General features: G+C 39.5%; 1 protein-coding gene across 1 annotated transcript in view; it reads right to left on the bottom strand.

The window, feature by feature from the left end:
- PNLIPRP3 (pancreatic lipase related protein 3) overlaps nt 1-19691 on the bottom strand; it is a 50297-nt gene that overhangs the window by 2237 nt on the left and 28369 nt on the right. The window contains exons 6-10 of the mRNA XM_015148308.3: nt 14578-14697; nt 14372-14494; nt 9873-9991; nt 6400-6532; nt 3837-3948 (exon numbers count right to left, since the gene is read on the bottom strand). Of these exons, the coding sequence (XP_015003794.2) occupies nt 3837-3948; nt 6400-6532; nt 9873-9991; nt 14372-14494; nt 14578-14697 (607 nt within the window). The remainder of the gene's footprint in view (nt 1-3836; nt 3949-6399; nt 6533-9872; nt 9992-14371; nt 14495-14577; nt 14698-19691) is intronic.

Genomic DNA, 19691 nt, shown 5'->3' with positions numbered 1-19691 from the left:
TGTGAAAGAAGGAACTGTGTCTGCATCCCCAGCAATTAGAACAGTTCCTGGCACAGTGTAGGCACCTACATATTTGCTGAATGAATTAACGAATGAATATTGCTGTTTCTAGGGTCTGTCTTATTATATTACTAGTGGAATTAATTGATTTAATTACCAGAGGAAACTGTTCTTCCAAATTCTTAAGGGTAATCTTTCTGTTATTCCAAGAACTATCTTCACTCAGTGCCCATACAATGCAGCCCTTTATGTCTTTAGAAGTCCAGTTAGCTAAGATATAACCTATGGTGAAGCTGGACTTTTTTTTTTATTAACACTTAAGGTCAGGGGTACATGTGCAGGTACCTAGGTAAACATGTGTCATGGGGGTCTGTTGTACAGATTACTTCATCACTCACATATTAAGCCTAGTACCCATTAACTATTTTTCCTGATCCTCGCCCTCCTCCCACCCTTCACCCTCTGGTAGGTCCCAGTGTGTGTTGTTTCGTTGTATGTGTCTGTGTGTTCTCATCATTTAGCTCCCACTTATAAGTGAGAATATTCAGTATTTGGTTTCCTGTTCCTGCACTAGTTTGCTAAGGATAATGGCCTCCAGCTCCATCCATGTTCCTGCGAAGGACATGATCTCATTCTTTTTTATGGCTGCATAGTATTCCATGGTATATAGGTACCACATTTTCTTTATCTAGTCTGTCATTGATGGACATGTGGGTTGATTCCACGTCTTTGCTATTATGAATAGTGCTGCATTAACATAGGCATGCATGTGTCTTTACAATAGAACAATTTCTATTCCTTTGGGTATATAATCAGAAACGTGATTGCTGGGTCAAACGATATTTCTGTCTTTAGGTCCTTGAGGCCTTCCACAATGGTTGAACAAATTTACATTCCAACCAGCAGTGTGTAAGTGTTCCTTTTTCTCCAAACCTCAGTATGTTATTTTTTGACTTTTAATAATAGCCATTCTGACTGATGTGAGATGGTATCTTATTATAATTTTGATTTGCATTTCTCTAATGATCAGTGATGTTGGGCTTTTTTTCATATGCTTGATGGTCATGTGTATGTCTTCTTTTGAAAAGTGTCTGTTGATGTCCTTTGCCCACTTGGTAATGTAGTTGTTTGTTTTTGCCTTGTAAATTTATTTAAGTTCCTTATAGATGTGGGATATTAGACATTTGTCAGATGGATAGGTTGCCAAAGTTTTCTCCCATTCTGTAGGTTGTCTGTTCACTCTGTTGATAGTTTCTTTTGCTGTGCAGAAGCTCTTTAGTTTAATTAGATTCCGTTTGTTAATTTTTGCTTTCACTGCAATTGCTTTCGCCATGTTCATCATGAAATCTTTGCCTGGGCCTATGTCCTCAGTGGTATTACCTAAGTTGTCTTCCAGAGTTTTTATAGTTCTGGGTTTTACATTTAAGTCTTTAATCTATCTTGAGTTAATTCTTGTAATATATGGTGTAAGCAAGAGGTCCAGTTTCAGTACCTTTGGCTTATGGCTAACCAGGTATCCCAGCACCATTTATTGAGTAGGAGATTCTTTCTCCATTGCTTGTTTTTGACAGATTTGTCAAAGATCAGATAACTATAGGTATGTGGCCTTATTTCTGGATTCTCTACTCTATTCAATTGGTCTATGTGTCTGTTTTTGTAGCAGTACCATGGCCCTGTAGTGTAGTTTGAAGTCAGGTAGCATGATGCCTCTAGCTTTGTTCTTTTTGCTTAGGATTGTCTAGGCTATTCGGGCTCTTTTTATTTATTTATTTTTTTTGGTTCCATATCAATTTTAAAATGGTTTTTTTTAGTTCTGTGAATAAACTCAATGGTGCATTGAATCTATAAATTGCTTTGGGCAGTAGATAGCCTATTAGAAATTTAGCAATTTGGCCAGGCGCAGTGGGCTCAGGCCTGTAATGCCAGTATTTTGGGAGGCTGAGGTGCTCAGATCACTTGAGGCTAGGAGTTTGAGATCAGCCTGGCAAACATAGTGAACCCTGTCTCTACTAAAAATACAAAAATTAGCCAGGCATGGTGGTGGGCACGCGTAATTAATCCCAGTTACTCAGGAGGCTGAGGCAGGATAATCACTTGAACCCGGGAAGGGGAGGTTGCAATGAGGCAAGATCACACCACTACACTCCAACCTGGGTGACAGAGCAAGATTCTATCTCAAAAAAAAAAAAGAAAAGAAAAAGAAATTTAGCAATTTATATAACGGTCTTATTTATTTGTGAGTTGCACAAATAAAAATATATGCTCATATTTGTATAGTATTAAATGAATGGGATTAAAAATATACCTTATATGCTATCAATTTTTTTCCACTTGCTCGATTATCTAGATCTGTCTTTTCATGTTATTGATATTGTCATTTTAATGATATTGATTCTTCCTATCCATGAGCATGGAGAAGCTGGACTTAAAAAACTTGTCTGAAGAATAGAACTAGACCAGCATACAAATTTAGCTAGCTGACTTCATTTCAAGATGAGAAATCTGCTGTGAACCTTCAATGCTTACTTTTTCTTAAAAGAGGATTGGGTAACTATGCAACAGCATTACAAACAGCTTCTTCGGCCGTTATCAAAAGAACAGAGATGTGGAAACGCTCTCACAAGTCTTAAAAGAGGCAGAAACTGCATATTCATCGCCAGCTGCCCCAGGTTAGGTGCCTCTGTGAAGGGTACAAATCACACAGCTTTTATCCAGCATCCTGTGAGCCTCAAAACCACAGGCACATGATTGTGCTGAACTGCTCTCAGAGGGAGGCTTGATGGAGCCATGAAGAACAGGTAGAAACAAAATAGCAGACAGGAAAAAGTATCTGCAACAAAGGAACAGCATGGGTGAAGTCCTGAAGAAAGGTAAGGGTGAGATCTATTCAGTGCTGGGTAGTGCAAACAGTGTAGCCTCGCTGAACTGAAGGTGGAACAAAGCCAAATGGTGGGAGACATGGCTAGAAGAAGGGTGGGCTGGAGCCTGTGCACCAACCAGGATCCAGATCATCACTCACTGAGCTTATATTTACAGACAGTTGGACCAAGGCAAGATGACGTGCAGAAACTCTGCCAGTGATAAAACTGATGCATCTCTCAACTGACAAAATAACCAAAAAATCTCTGCCGTTCGTGCCTGTGCCCAGTGTTTGAGGATTATGGAAATCACAGAGATAAAACACCTAATCCATTCCTCTGTTTGCAAAACAGGTTGCATCTAATTAGTATGTATAATGTTAATTCTGACATAAATTACAGAATAAAATAATGGACATGAACATAATACAAAAATGCTAAGGCTGAGTAAATAAAAGATTAAGCAAATTTCAAGATAAAAGGAGGCTTTAGCAAAAGATACAAAAGGAACATCTGAACTAGATTATTTTTAACCTCTGACTATTCTAACACATGTCCTGTATCTGTGGGTAATGCTTAGACAGCTTATTAGAAATTTAGCAATTTATATAAATGTCTCATGTGTTACTTACACAAAGAAAACTATATGCTTATATTTGTATAATATTAAGTGAATGGGATTAAAAATATACCTTGAATACTGTCAGTTTTTTTCCACTTGCTCTATTATCTAGATCTGTATTTTCATGTTATCATTTCCTAACATTTTCTGTTTCTAGTTGGAACTGTAGAGAAAATACATATTATGATTTCTACTTTATATTTGGAAAACGTGAAGTAAAAAGAAGAATCAAAGATAACATGGTAGCCTGTGGAATTATAGGAAAAGAGAAGACTGAACAGCTTACTGAGCCAGTCTCACTGAGTGTTACCGAGCCCCCAGCACGGTGCAAAGCGTCAGTTTCTCACTGTGCCTACCTGGCAATGGCAACCTCCCCAGTTTTCCCAATTGTCCCGCCTACACGAAGAAAGACAGTCCCTTGAGTGACTTTGCTTCCTCTGAGTTTAACAGACAATCTGTGCCTCCAACCTAGATATAAGGAAACAAGAAAGAAAGGGAGAGAAAGGGTTAAAAACACATGGGAAGTATGACATCCTGGATCCTTTAATGGAAATACAATTTTCAGGGTTGTATTTGAACAGTGCTGCACATATTCATGCAAAAATACAACTTTAGTTTCAGTGAATTTGGTGAAAAACTACATTTAAAAATACACATTATGGGCCACATTTTAATTTTCCAGAAAAAAAATAGTTTAATAATATTTTTAAAAGAACATTCTTTATTTTTCCAGGTATTGTTATCACTTTTAAAAAGGGAAGTCCTGTGTCTTCTTTTGTCTATTTCCTTTGTATTGTGTGGCATATATATAGCATGTATACTTTCTATAGCCAAATTTTTATTTGCCGTAGTGTGACAATTAATCCAGAAAAACCTAGGAAACCTATTGGGCAAGAAGACGTGTGCTTTTATAATCATTTAGAGGCAAAGCGAGTCATTCTTCTTCTCCTGCAGGGATATGTGCTAAGAATGCCCAGTACACATAGATACAGATCAATATAGTATCTGTCAGTAGGATCATTCCCTTGTAAATGGTCAAATGTAAATTTTTACATCCAGAGCTAAACAGATCTTTTTATTGAATTCTTAAATTACTGTATGCTTAATAGCAAACTAAAACAATGCAATTCTTCATATGATTATTTGAAAAAGAATTGAAAAGGGAAAGAAACCTACCAGAGAGGAATTTCAATTCCTGAGTTAATCATTGTCAAAGAATTTTCTTTCTCTTCTCAGCCTATTCTACTGGAATCTGGGTCCCCCTGCTATCTTTCTACTGGAATCTGGGTCCCCCTGCTATCTCTCCACTGAAACCACCCTAGCCAAGCTCAGTAAGGGCTGAATTGTTTCTTCACCCAATGAGCCTCTGTGGGGCCCTGTCTCATTTGACCACAATACAAAGGAAATAGACAAAAGAAGACACAGGACTTCCATTCTTAGAAGTCATAAAAATATTTGTAGTGGGCCAGGAGCAGGGGATCACGCCTGTAATCCTAGCACTTTGGGAGGCCGAGACGGGCAGATCACGAGGTCAGGAGATCGAGACCATCCTGGCTAACATGGTGAAACCCCGTCTCTACTAAAAGTACAAAAAATTAGCCACGCGTGGTGGCGTGCACCTCTAGTCCCAGCTACTCAGGAGGCTGAGGCAGGAGAATGGTCTGAACCAGAGAGGTGGAGCTTGCAGTGAACTGAGATCGCACCACTGCACTCCAGCCTGGGCAACAGAGGGAGACTCCGTCTCAAAAAAAAAAAAACAATTTGCTGTGGCATATGTCTCCTCTCTTCCTCCTCATCTTTCTTTCTTTGGCTCTATTAACGATAACCTTCACTGGTCTTCCTTCTCTCTGCCCATTCTTCAGTCTCCTTTGCAGGGGCCTCTTTCTCTGCTCTCTTTCCTTCTCATCTGGCACATTCTTCTTGGGTAAGGACATCATCCACTTTCACCACACTGACTACAGGCTGAGTGACTCCCAAATCTCTGTAGAACACATCCATTTCCAGAGGCTGAGATCCCTATCTCTACCTGCCTCATGGGGCACACATACTCTCAAACTCTAAAGGCAGCTCCAAAGTAACATGTGAGAAACTAGCCCATCATCTTGCTCCACACTAGCCTTTCTTCCTGTGTTGTCAAGCTCAGAGAATGACACCTCATCCACAGCCAGAACTGTCCTTGACGCCTTACTTTTCTGCATTTTTAAATCCATTCACCTAGATCCATTTTGCTTCTACCTTCTAACTATCTTTGCAACCTCTCTACTTTTTTTTTTTCTCCCTGAATTGTGGCAATAATTATCTAACAGGCACCCTGCTTCCATCTTGTGGCCTTCTAATCCATGCAGAAACTAAAGCGATTTTTCTAAAAATAAAAATAATCTGGTAATTCTTAATACCCTTCAATGGCTTTCCATTCACCCACAGACAAAGCCCAACCTCTCCACTTGGGACACAAGGCCCATCCCTCATTATCTGTACCAATTTGTCTCTCCCACTTCATCTCCTATCACTGTCCTCCCGGTCTCTACAATCCTGGCAGGGGCTTCTTTCAGTTTCTGCTCTCTCTGACTTCCAGGCATTTACAGATATGGTCCCTTCTGCCTAGAATACTCCTACTTTCCTTCTCCCTCTTACTCATCCTACAGGAGTCAGCTTAGAAAGGCTCCCTGACCTTTATGCTATGCACATATCTTGAATGTTTCCTAAGAGAAAGTTTATTACTCAGGATTGGAACTGAGATTTTACTTGCTGTCTTTCCCATTAGCCTAAACTCAGTTAAAGACCTCACTGTGTTGTTCTTCACTGAATTCCCAGTCTGGCCCAATGCCCAATTATTTAGTAGACACTCAATAAAAACTGTTGAATTTTTAAAGATAAGTACCTTAAAGCATTACAATAAAACTTAGCTATAATACTTACGGGCAAATGGGGAAAGAGACCCTGTGTTTAAAAAATAATATAATCCATTAGTCTTCATATTTTTGAGGTGAAATCTATCAGCAAAATGACCCATTGTTGGGCAACCTTCTTTGGGACAAAAGAAGCAATTTCCCTGATGACAGAAAATGAAAGGTGATTACTTACATAATTAGAAATGTTGCCCTTCAATAAAACGCGTGATATATTATTAAATAATAATACATCTCAAGTATCTAAATAGATACGCATTTTAAAAGTGCCTAACAGGCCACCATGTCTGTTTTCAAAAATAAAACAAAAGCAACTGAGGGAAAAAGAGAAACTCCCTGTTAGAAAAATGGGTAGATGGGCCGGGCGCGGTGGCTCAAGCCTGTAATCCCAGCACTTTGGGAGGCCGAGACGGGCGGATCACGAGGTCAGGAGATCGAGACCATCCTGGCGAACACGGTGAAACCCCGTCTCTACTAAAAAATACAAAAAACTAGCCGGGCGAGGTGGCGGGTGCCTGTAGTCCCAGCTACTCGGGAGGCTGAGGCAGGAGAATGGCGTAAACCCGGGAGGCGGAGCTTGCAGTGAGCTGAGATCTGGCCACTGCACTCCAGCCTGGACCACAAAGCGAGACTCCGTCTCAAAAAAAAAAAAAAAGAAAAAAAGAAAAATGGGTAGATGATATGAATAGACAATCCACAGAAGAGGAAACTCAAATAGTCAATAACTATATAAAAAAGATACTCAGTCTTACTAGTTGTCAGGAACGTGTTAATTAAAACAAGGTATAATTTCATATTCAACAGATTTGCAAACATTAAAGCAATTGGCAACACTGAATACGTGTAATAGGGGAATTCTCCTTCGCTTTTGCTGGAAAGCTGTATTATTCTTCACTGCATTCCCAGTCTGGAATATAATTTTTAAAACGTCAAAAACATAATCAGATCAAATTTTTAAATTTTTAAAAGTTTGCTGTGCACACAAAAGAACAGTCCTTGAGCTGGGAGACTTCAAACTGAAAATGGTAAGAAGCCCCCGCTTACAGCAGTCACAGGATAGTTTATAAAGACGGAAGTATTTTGACCTTTTTATGTGATTGGCTATTCTACATTAACATTCTTCTCTAGGGCAAGTAGAGATATTTATGTTGATTTGTCTATAGCTGATTGGTTTAATTTCCCTGAATCATGCCGACAAGCTGGTAAAGCTCACGTTTTTTTGTTTCATTTATGATTAGAGCTGGTGTTTCTGGGAAATCAGCATGACTTGGTTTTGGCTATGTGGTTCTGGGTGGCCTTGGGTTATATCTAAATTGTGGCCTTCATTTGTATTTTTCTTTAGCAATCAACAGACATTTTAAACAGTGATTTGGTAATGTCTAATAAGGAAGGAAATATATGTATGCTTTGATAATTTCACTTCTGTTGTATGCCATGAAGGAATTCCACTCAAGCACATAAGGAGACATACAAAGATGGCAGAGTTGGTAGACATTGTTTTTAACAGCAAAAACTGGAAACAATCAAAACTCACATTAGTAGGGGAACGAATCAATAAATTACGACTGATTCCTATAAAATAAATACATCAGGTCTATGTACATCAATGTAGATTTCAAACTTTTTATTTATGATATTTAATGAAAACAGCAAATCCAGAAATGTACTTCTAACATGATAGCATTTATTTGATATATATCAAATTCAACTCTGCCTTAGGGAAAGGAATGATGGGAATATAAGGTCCTTGGCTTCTTTAATTTTATTTGTATATTTTAAAAATCTAAAGGAAAAGGAATGGAATGTGAACATTTAAAAAACATGGGTAGCAGCTGGGTGCGGTGGCTCATGCCTGTAATCCCAGCACTTTGGGAGGCTGAGGCTAGTGGATCACGAGGTCAGGAGATCGAGACCACAGTGAAACCCCGTCTCTACTAAAAAATACCAAAAAAAAAAAACTTAGCCGGGCGTGGTGGTGCGTGCCTGTAGTCCCAGCTACTCAGGAGGCTGAGGCAGAAGAATGGTGTGAACCCAGGAGGCGGAGCTTGCAGTGAGCCGAGATCATGCCACTGTACTCCATCCTGGGTGAAAGAGCGAGACTCCGTCTCAAAAAACAAACAAACAAACAAACAAAAAAAACCATGGGTAGCAGTGATTGAATATTTGCTATTTTAGGCTTTGAACTTTTAATTTAATAAACCATGGACATTTAGGCTAGGATTACAGTAACATCCTATTTATTTATTTACTTACTTTTTGAGATGGGTCTCAATTTGTCACCTAGGCTGGAATGCAGTTGTTATTCAGAGGCATGATCATAGCGCACTGTAGCCTTGAATGTCTGGGCTTAAGAGATCTCCTGCCTTAGCCTCCCAAGTAGCTGAGACTACAGGTGCATGCCACTGCTGGCTCTGACTTACTTTGATTGTATGACTGTTTGGGTACAGTACAATAAAATATATTGAGGAAATTGATTCATTCTAACAGTTTGTAACCACATGTAGCATCCATGTGGCATGAGCTAGCTTCTAAGTGTTCTCCAATTTGGCAGATTAACTCTTATCTCCAAATATACAATGACTCCAAGGGCCTGCTTCCACTAGAAGTAAATGCTAGGATCCCTTGGGTGCTCAGAGCAGCAGCCACAGCAGGAAGAAGAGAGGGGAGAAGGAGGATACGTGGGAAATGCTAATGTTTGGCTGTCAAGCTTTCTGAGAATGGCAGGAAACTGAGAGCATGGCCTAAACTCATCCATCTGCCAAGTTCTGCAGCAAGAGGGAAATGCGTCATCATGTCACAACACAGCGCTTATTTGCAAAGTACTATTATTTACCATAAACTTCGGCTGAACACCCACATTTTCTACCGTGATAAAACAGGGGATTGGGTCTCTAAAGCACAAGAATGAAGATCTTTTCCATTTCCCACTATAAAATAGATTTTCTTTCTTTTACTCAAGTAAAATCAGATTTGGTAGTTTGTCACATATTGATCTGTGTGAAACTCCTCTGAGCTATCTATGCCTTAGTTCTGCTCTGTATAAATAATTACATTTTAATAAAATAATATTCATATTCCAAGTAAATAGTAATATGTTTGGTTGTAGCTATTGATTAGTTCAGCCTTCTTAAGGCATCTTTGAAGATGACATTTAAAATATATATGCAGAAATATTTTTGCCCTAGACTTATGCCTGTTACACAGTAGCACCTAATTACTGCACAACAAATGGCCAAAAAAGCAAAATTGTATATAATCTTCAAAAGAGCTGAAACAACCATAATATAAACAGTTGGTTGAGTTATTTCAACCCTCCAGCAATCCCAGCTACTGTTCAGTACTCAGCACAGAAACAATCCATTATTTCTCAAAATGGCAGGTGTATTTTTTTTGTTACCTACTCAAAACCCTAATGTTTAGCTGGACGATTGTGTTTCAAAAAATTACTTTATAATTAAATTCCAAGTAAGATGATTTACTTACTGTTTTAAAAGATGTGTAGGATCTACAAGGATAAGCAATAAATGCATCAGGATTAAGAATGCTTTCAGCATAAAATTGATGACTTCGGGCATGGTTACAGTCAAAGAAGGAAGCCATTTCTGTGAAAACAATTCCCAATTAACTGATAGCAATTAACTGATAACTGGTAGCATAAACCATTTCTTAGAGTAACTGTAAGTGGCAGTCTCTTGAGTTGCGAGGGCCAGACCTTTTGTCTAGGCTTGGATATTGTACAACATTTATCAAAGTTACATATAATTTTATTTGTACCAAAGAATTATGTGACTCAAAAGGGACATTCAAGAAGTGGAAATAAGCAAGCAAATGTGGATGACTTTGTGCTTTGACACTAATATACTGAGTCACTTCCTAGTGACAGTGGCAGGAGGCAGGCAATTTCCTAGGCAGATAGGAGGGTGTACCAGTGAAACCCACCCTTCAAGCCAAAAACAATGTGAAGCCTGAAAACCAAGCTGCCAGTTCTGGGTAAAGTCCCTGACCAGAGTGAGAAATTCTATTCCTGTTTGCCTGGTCTTTCCTGAACAACGTTTTTGGTTCTTCCTGAACAAGGATTTTTAACCAGTTAAATGTTGCTTTTTCCAAGGCTACCTACAGCCCACACCTCCCTCATTCTGAGTCTATAAAAAACCCAGACTAAGCCACACTTTGGGGACTACCTGCCTTTGGGTGGAAACTACCTGCCTTCAGGTAGGGGCTACCCACTTTGGGTTCCCCTCTCAGCCAAGAGCTGTTTTGTCACTGGATAAAACTGTTCTCTGCCTTGCTCACTCTTCATTTGTCTGTGTAACCTCATTCTTCCTGGATGTAGGACAAGAACCTGAGACCTACCAAATGGCAGGTGCCAAAGGAGCTGCTGAAACACTGTAGCCCTCCCACCCCATGCATCAGGAAGCAGTGGTGGGGCTGGGACAGCCCAAGAGCTGTGGGCTGGAGTATGGCAATGGGATCAAACAATCTGGGACACATCCCTGTTTGCTGAACTATGCAGAGGGTGGGAACAAATGAGCTGTAACACAAATGAGCCGTAATGTTTCCTGGGGGCTCAGACCTGAAGGCTCCCTAAGCCTTGGTAACATGCTGTATGTAACATCCCCTTTGGGGCTCCGTGGTTCCTGGCATCTCTGAGTTTTTTGGGCACCACCACATTTCCCTCATTCAGAAGTTGGCGTCCAAGGTGGAAGCTGCTTGCAGTATGCCTGGTCCAGTCACAGCCTCACGTGGAACCAGTGCCGTTACTGGCCTAAAGTCACCCACCCTACCACAGCAGCGGGCATGCCTGGCTCACCCTTGGCAGGTGTGAGATCCAGGTCAGCAGAGTGAGCTGAGCACAGGCTGCCAGGCCAAGTGGGTGAGACAAGTCCAGTGGTGAGCCCTGCAGGTGAAAGTGAAACTCAAGCAGAGGCACTGCAGGCTGTGGAGGTCTCTGGCTGGTGAAGCAGTATGGAAAAAATCCTGTATCACTAGGATCTCTGACACAGTATCCCTGTGCATACAGTATCTCCACTGTAGACCAATTAAGAGTCTGCCTCTCTGTTCTGCAAGAATAACTGAACTCCCTCCTATTCAACCACAAAATATTCAGCACTGTTAACCAGTGCTGAGTTAAAGATGTAACAGGTAGGGGGTTTTATAAAGAATGCTAAAGATGAATTAGTTTTGCCATTATCAAGCATGATATTATTGCCATCAATAGCTAAGATCTAAATACATCTGCATATTCTAAAATTTTCATAACATTGTAGTCATTTCTTCTTTCTTTTCTTTCTTCTTCTTCTTTTTTATTTTAGAGATGAGGCCTCACTATCTTGTTGGGCCCAGGCTGGTCTTGAACTCCTGGCCTCAAGTCTCAAGCGATCCTCCTGGCTCAGCCTCTTAAAGTGCTGGGATTACAGGTGTAAGCCACTGTGCCCAGCCATTTATGCTTTCTTTTATTTTACGTAACAATATTTTTACTGAATGGCATGGACTATTCTTTCAATGACCTACACAGCTTAGCCAATCTTTGAGAAACTAGATTTTGATTTTAGCATATGCAGTATAATTATTATGTAATAATTGCTTCCAACAAATGACTCCTTCCTAGGTCCACACCCATTTGCAGTATTATGTAACCATTCCTTCTCTCAATATGGAGGCCATGTTTTCATACCCCTGCCCCATTACAGGCTGATCTTGTGACTTGCTTTGCCCAGTAGCTAAGAACCAAGATCAGTTCTGTGGAGAAACTCACACTGGTTAAGTTCTAAGGCTTTAAAAGACCTTCCAGCAGCCACTCTTACTGTCTTGGAACCCAGTTGCAATATTATGAAATCCAGGCTACCTGGCTGGGGAGAGAGGTCCTGAAGGATGACAGACCACCTAACAGAGGAGAACAAGTCCCAGGGTTCCCGACATGGAGGGTGATCTCAGACCTCCTCATCCAGCTTAGCTCAGCTCAGCCCCCAACTGGATGCAGTCACCTGAGTTACTCCAGCCAACACCACACAAAGCAGAGTCTCAGCAGAACTCTGCCTGAATTCTGACCCTCAGAAAGCTGGCAATAACATAATTTTTCTTGTAATTGTTCACTGTGGTTTGTTACACAATAGAGAACTGAGACAGCATAGTTTCAGAAATAATGTAATATCGTCAGCACAAATTAATAATTGGCATCATCCATTTTTACTAAACAAAGACTTCTTTTATATTAGGTCTCTGTATATCTATAGATTTATATTCACAATTAATTGTGATTTAGACAAGACGGTTCGTTAGAATATAGCAAACTATTAATTTTAAAAGTAATGGTTTCTTAGTAATAAATTTAAGTAAAATAGAACACCTTGAAGTCTTAAAACTCATCCAAAGGTTTAACGTGAATGATAAATGTTCTTTTAATCCAATAAAGTTATAGGAAATCTTAAAATGTCTCAAAATGATAGCTTATGATAAATGTATATTTTAGTTGAATTAATCTTTTATAGAATTTCATATGATCTATGTATAACAATTAATTATGTAATGAAGTCTTCAGATCTATATTTTGTCCTAATAGAAAGGATTCATAGTCATAATATAGAAAATAATGAGGAAAATCAATTTTATAATATGCCTTTTTTGTATGAATTTTGCTTATCTGAACTAGGTGAAATTGGCTTTATTTCTTATTTGTTGCCCCTGTAGATTAGACAGTTGTGTGGGTTTTTAAAATGTAGTCATTACAAATATATACTTCTGATCACATTTACTCTTTCAGAGCAAATATTATTTCTAGTGAAGTAGATACCTAAGTTACACTCAATACTATGATCTGTGTATCTTTCCTGCACAACAGCCAAATGAAAAAAGCAAGTAATTTCAAGCCCTTGATATCTTGACTACATGGAATTGGGCTGTGAGATATTTAGAATCATCCAGGTATCCATTATCATATCATCATACATATATATTATTATGTATTATTGCATATTATGGATAGTATATTTCATTATTTATATGATGAAATGTAGAGACAGGGAAGAATAAATTTCCCAAATAATAACCTTTTGGTGCCTTATAACTTAATGCCATATAGATATTACAATTATTATTATTGGAAACTACTATAAAAAGTTAAATACTACTTGTTTAATTTGTGATTACAGCATCCAGAGTGATTATTTTATAAGTAACTAAATCCACGTCTCTTCTCTGCTCAAAACCCACTCATGGCTCCTATCTCATTTGAGTGAAAGCTGAAGTCTTTTCTACCATCCACAAACTCCTGTGTTATTGCCCTTTGCCTGGTTCCCTCTCTAACCTTATGCCCTGCTTCTCTCCTTTTACCTAGTTTCAGCCACAACAGGCTCCTCACTGTCATGAACTTGCCAGGCTGATTCCTGTTTTCAGCCCTTACACTTGCTTCCCCCTGTTGGCCTGGAATACCTCTTCCCCCGGTGTCTATAAGGCTTACTCCTTTAGGTCATCTCTTCAGTAAGGACTCCCTTACCATCCTATCAACAATTTTCTTCCTCTACTTTACCTTCTCTGTCATCAACACATCATATTCCTTTTCCATGCTTTATTTTGTCTCCGTAGCTCTTATACTATCTATTGGTTTCCTAACAAGTTAGAAAATTAACTCCATCAGGGAGAGACCTTTGTCTTTTGTATTCATTTCCATATTTGCTGTTCCTAGAATAATGCCTAGCACATAGTAAACACTCAATTTGCTGAGTGAATAACACACCTTCCTTGTTTATATTGAGTGACTGTAATATGCTAGACATTGATAAGGCACCAGGGATACAAAGTTAACTAAGACACAGTACCCGATCTTGCGGTTCTTACAACTGGTGGGAGAGCTTCTTATATGCAACTGTGTTTTGGGAGAAAATACATTTTATATATATATTATACATAAAAGTATGTGGATCCTGTCTAAGGAGAGAGCTCAGTGAATATATATCAGCAGCATTCATAGTTTAGAAACTATTTACCTTTTTTGTAAGTATTGAAATTAAATTTCAGTAAAGGTGTAATTAAGTCTTCACATCCTGGCATGTGCTTCCCTCCATTTGGGTAAAAGTCAAGATGACCACAAGCATCAATGGTTCCAACACCTGAAATAAATAAAAATGGGGTAAATGCCTCTACAAATCTCCTCTACACTTCAATGAAGTTTCTGATTCTGTTAAAAACCTACCAAGCTCAAAGAGGATGCGAGCTGCATTTGTATGAATAACATCAACAAAGTTGGCATCCGAGGGGTCTAGCCTGACTTCCTTTGGAGTGTTGTGGAAAAATGGCCCAGCTGGGTCCAACCCTAGAGAAAGCACAACCAAGACATGTTGTGTGGAAGTGCACATTAATATTGTTGTCACTTTGGAAACATGTGCCCTTTCCTACATTATTTCTATCAATCAAAGATCACTCAGCAAAACGTACAGATACATAATCTAAATCTATAAATGTAGGGTCTCTATATATTGCAATGTCAAGTTTCTACAGATAAGTAATGCTATGTTGAGACAATGCCAAAACAGCTAATAAACTAAAAAAAAAAAAATCACAGTGGCTATTCTAGGGTCTGTATATGGAGTACCATATATACAATAAGGTTATGAATTACAAACGTTCCTGAAAAGCAACATCTGTAGGCAAAAAATTAAATTAAATTTAAAAAAACACTCTTCAATATGTAAAGATGAATCTACAAAGCAACACAATTAAAACAGCAGAATCTTTGTCCTGAACTATGGCTCACTTTGTTCTACTTTTCATTAATAGTAATACAAATGAAAAACCGTAAGCCCAGGGAAGTGAAGTGACTGGACAAGATTATCATATGTTAGAGGCAAACTGGACTAAGAGGCCAGGTGTCCAGACTCTCATCCCATTGTGTCATGTTCAAATGTTTCATAAAATAAGGACAAGATAGCTGGATGTCTTTAAAACATTATGATCTTTCACATATATAATCATTTCTGTATTTGACAATTATTTGTCAAGAAACTGGTATGTGCCAGGAACTAAGTTCAGCATTCAGATATGAGGAATAAGACCTTGCTTTGTCCTCAAGGGATTTTCCATTTGGTGGGAAAGGCACCCCAATCAGTGTCCTCTGTGCAGAGGCAGTGGTGATCGTAAGTGTTATCCAAGCACAGAGAAGCCGCATATAACCCAGTCTTGGGAAACTAGGACGTGCTTCTGCAAGAGATAAGAAACACAGCCTGGTATGGTGGCTCATACCTGTAATCCCAGCACCTTTGGAGGCCAAGGCGGGTGGATCACGAGGTCAGGAGTTCGACACCAGCCTGGCCAAGATGGTGAAACTCCATCTCTACTAAAAGTACAAAAATTAGCTAGGCACAGTGGTGGAACACACCTATAACCCTAGCTACTTGGGAGGCTGAGGCAGGAGAATCGCTTGAATCCGGGAGGTGGAGGTTGCAGTGAGCCGAGATTGTGCCACTGCACTCTAGCCTGGGTGACAGAGCAAGACTCCGTCTCAAAAAAAAAAAAAAAAAAAAAAAGAAAAAGAAAAAAGAAAAAGAAACGCTAGTAGAGATCTGAGGGACCAGAAGAATTGGCCAGGGCAAAGGTAAGGTGGCCAGCAACTCAGGGGAGGACAGAGAAGTACATGGCCTCCAGATGAAAGAGCAGCACATTTGGGAAACTGTAACTAGTTTGCTAAGGCTGGTGTGTACATTTCTAGGATTTGTTGCAAGATGAAGGCAGTATTGCTAGCAGGAGCCAGATGTCAGCTGAGCCACGTCAAGGAGCTTGGACATGACGTGGTCATCAACGGGAAGCTGTTGCAAGCTTGCAAGCAGGGGAGATCTATGATCAGAGTTACATTTTAGTAAAATCCCTTTGCTGTGATATAGTGGCTGGATCCCGGAGTGGGGAGGATGTAGAGCAGCACTGGCGTTGACCCCTCTGGGAATGTGGCATGAGCAAAGAAGGAATGTCTGTGTCACAGCTCTGGGGTATGTGCTCAGCGCACTTAGCTTGTATAGGATTTGTGTGTGTGTGTGTGTGTGTTTAATTTTTATCTTTCTGACTAATATAATCACTAAAAGAGCAATTATAGAAAAAGAGGAGGAGAGAAGAGGGGGTCTAGACTGGAACCTTGAAGAGCATCAACATATAGGCAAAGGCAAACGAAAAGAAACTCATGAAGTAGCCTGGAGAGAGGGAGTCAAAAAACAAAGACAACCAAGAAGAGCGGAATCACAGAAGCTAAGATGAGGGAGCACTTCAGCAAGGTGGGAGGGGCCCACTGGGACACATTCTGCAGAGGGGTCAAGTAAAACACAGAGTCAAAAGGTCTGGTAGAGTTCCACAAAAAGCCACTAGTGATCTGGTAACAGTGGTTTTGGGGAAAGAAGCTAGGTAGCAGTGGGTCAAGGAGAGAATGAACTAAGGAAATGCAATCACTCCACTTTCAACTTTTGTGGAGCTTGGGTCTAGAGGAATGCAACAGGCTAGGGCATCATTTAGAGGGAAATGGGAGGCCAGGAAGGAAGAGGTGAGTTTCAGTACAGCGCTTCTGTTGACAAGATGTGAGAAAAAGTAAACAAATGACTTAAGTCCACAAAGGTGGTGGAACTCAGAGCACAGGTGGAAAGATAATTAGACAAAGAGATCAATGAAGTAAAGCAACATGCATATGAATGAACCATTTGCGCTTAACAAAGAAAGAGGAAAAAGTATTTATCTCACAATTAATCTTCAACTCTTGGAAGAATTTTTATTTTACCAGTGTGACTACACACAACTTTCTAATAAAGTCAGGATTCCTAGAGAGAAACATCCTAAGATAGGTTGGAGGACAAGGCAATCAGATTTAAAAAAAAAAAAAAAAAAAAAAGACAGTCTTTTCAAGACGTAGGGAAGAGGAAACATTGGATTTGTTGTTCTAGGATATCTCAGGAGAAAAATCTACAGAAGGGAAGAGAACTATCAGGTTCGACCTATTAATTAACCTTAGGGAGAGAGACATGACCTCTTACTATATGAGTGAGAACTAATCGTTTAAGATCTGAGTGTGTAGTATGTATGTGTATTTGGGTACGTGTATGTGTCAGCATAATAAGGGTAATTTTTCCTCAAATAAGAAAAGCATTGATACTGTTTATAAATAAAAATAAAAGCAGAATCAGCTGAGTAACCCCCTAACAATAGTTATAATGAAAACTACTTATCACTTATACATAAATACCAAAGACATAGAAACTTATGTATGTCCTTAATGTGTTTATCATATTAATTTTGTTTTTATCTGGTTTATTATATAGCTAAAATCTGTTTTTGAGGTCTCAGTTCTTCTATTACTCAAGGAACATGATTACCCCAAAACTAGTTTCTCAGAGGAATACAGATTACAACATGCACATGATATTAATTCCTTGGACATTCAGAAAGCCTTTCAAAATCTCTTTTCTATTTACCCAGCAGGATAATTCATCTGATGGGAAAAACTAGAGTTAAACAGTATCTGATTTTTGAAAAAACTTACTAAAAACAAAGTCTCTTTGAATTGATCATAACCCAGTATGAATTGTAAATGCAGGTACGTGTTCTACTTCACTCGGGCCAGGTCATCTCACAGCCCGCATGAGGCTGTGAGGCCCCATGAGTTTCCATCTTCAAAAGAGGAACTCATTTTTTCTTTTTTTCTGGGCTTGAAAATTGACCACAAAGGGTCACATAATGACTTCAGCAAAAAAGTTCAATTTTTATTATTCTAAATAAGAATGGTGGTGGTGGTGGAGGTGAGTGAGGAGGAGTTAGGAGCCTCTAGAGAGCTAGGAGAAGAGAGATGACGTATAGCAGGAATAAGCCTGTTATAGCAACAGATTGCAGAGACAAAATACTTGAATCTCAATTTGGACTTCCTAGACATTTTTTTAAAACTCTGTTCTAAATTGAGATTTGAATTTAAAGTGTGCATGTATGTGTGTGCGCGTGTGTGTGAGAGAGAGAGAGCACATGTACACACACATGCACACAGAGCACAGTAGTTTAACAAAAAGAAAATATGCTACTGTGGCCAAGCCTGGAGTCAATGCAGTAAGGGAGGCTTTCCGTTAAAAATAACAGGCTCATCCATAGTTATAAGACCAGGTAATATAATATTTGTGTTTTCAAATACAAAAGAGGCACCCGTCCAAGGGTATGAGAAGCACAGAGAATTAATTCCTGCCTTAGGAGGAAACATTTGAGATGAATCTTGACAAGTGGACAGTGAACGCTCAGGAAGAGGGACAACAGCATGTGCAAAGGCACAGAGCATGAAAAACTGTGATGAAACATGACAAGTTTATGTGACAAGCTAAGAGGCTTTAGGCAAGGAGACATCCTGAGAGGTTCGGAGCAGTGGAGTGGCATGGCCTGCACCTGGAAAGATAAGCCTGGCAGTACTTGTAGAAGACTAGGCTGGGACACCAGCAGGGACCAAGGCCAAAATGCAGGCAAGAGATGAGGGACTGAGCGAGCACAATGACCAGGGGATGGACAGGGAAAAGGCAGACGAAGGAGACGTGAGGCTTGCTTACTGGCTGTTGGTGGGGGATGCAGAGGGAGAGGCCAGCCCCGCCTGTCGGTAAAGGAGCTGATGCTTTGACCTTCATCCACCTCACACAGTTGGTTTGGAAAACAGAATGTGGGGAGGAGACATGATTAATTATTATACCCCCAAACCCAATGCATGCTATATACTTTACTCTGCAACTTATTTTTAGACTTAACAGTATATCCAGGGGTAATATTAGAAACGGTAACAACTGAGTAAGCTGCAGTTCAGGTGTGTCAGGAACGTCCAGGACAATCAGTGGGACTCAAACTCATTCTTTCTTAAAAATAACTTTTAAAAATTGATATATAATAGTTGTCCATACTTTGCGAGTACACGTGGTATTTTGAGACGTGTATATAATGTGTAATGAGCAAATCAGGGTAATTGGGATATCCATCGCCACAATCATTCATCTTTTCTTTGTGTTGGGAACATTACAGTCCTTCTCTTCTAGCTATTTTGAAACATGTAATAAATTATTGTTAACTATAATTTCTGTATCATATACTAGAATGTTCTCCTTCTAGCTATGGATTTTTTGTACCCATTAACCAACTTCTCTTTAGCCTCCCCTCTCTTCTTCCCTTCCCCGCCTCTCATAACCACCCTTCTACTCTTTACCTCTACGTAAACCTCACACTTTGCATTACCAGTATGAAATCCCAACGGATGGAATGTGTTATAATTCATTCAACCATTCAGTTGCGGGCGAGGGATCACGTAGTTTCTCTTACTTT

The sequence above is a fragment of the Macaca mulatta genome, chromosome 9 (assembly GCF_049350105.2).
Source record: "Macaca mulatta isolate MMU2019108-1 chromosome 9, T2T-MMU8v2.0, whole genome shotgun sequence".
NCBI lineage: Eukaryota > Metazoa > Chordata > Mammalia > Primates > Cercopithecidae > Macaca > Macaca mulatta.
This window is presented reverse-complemented; position numbering and strand designations above follow the sequence as displayed.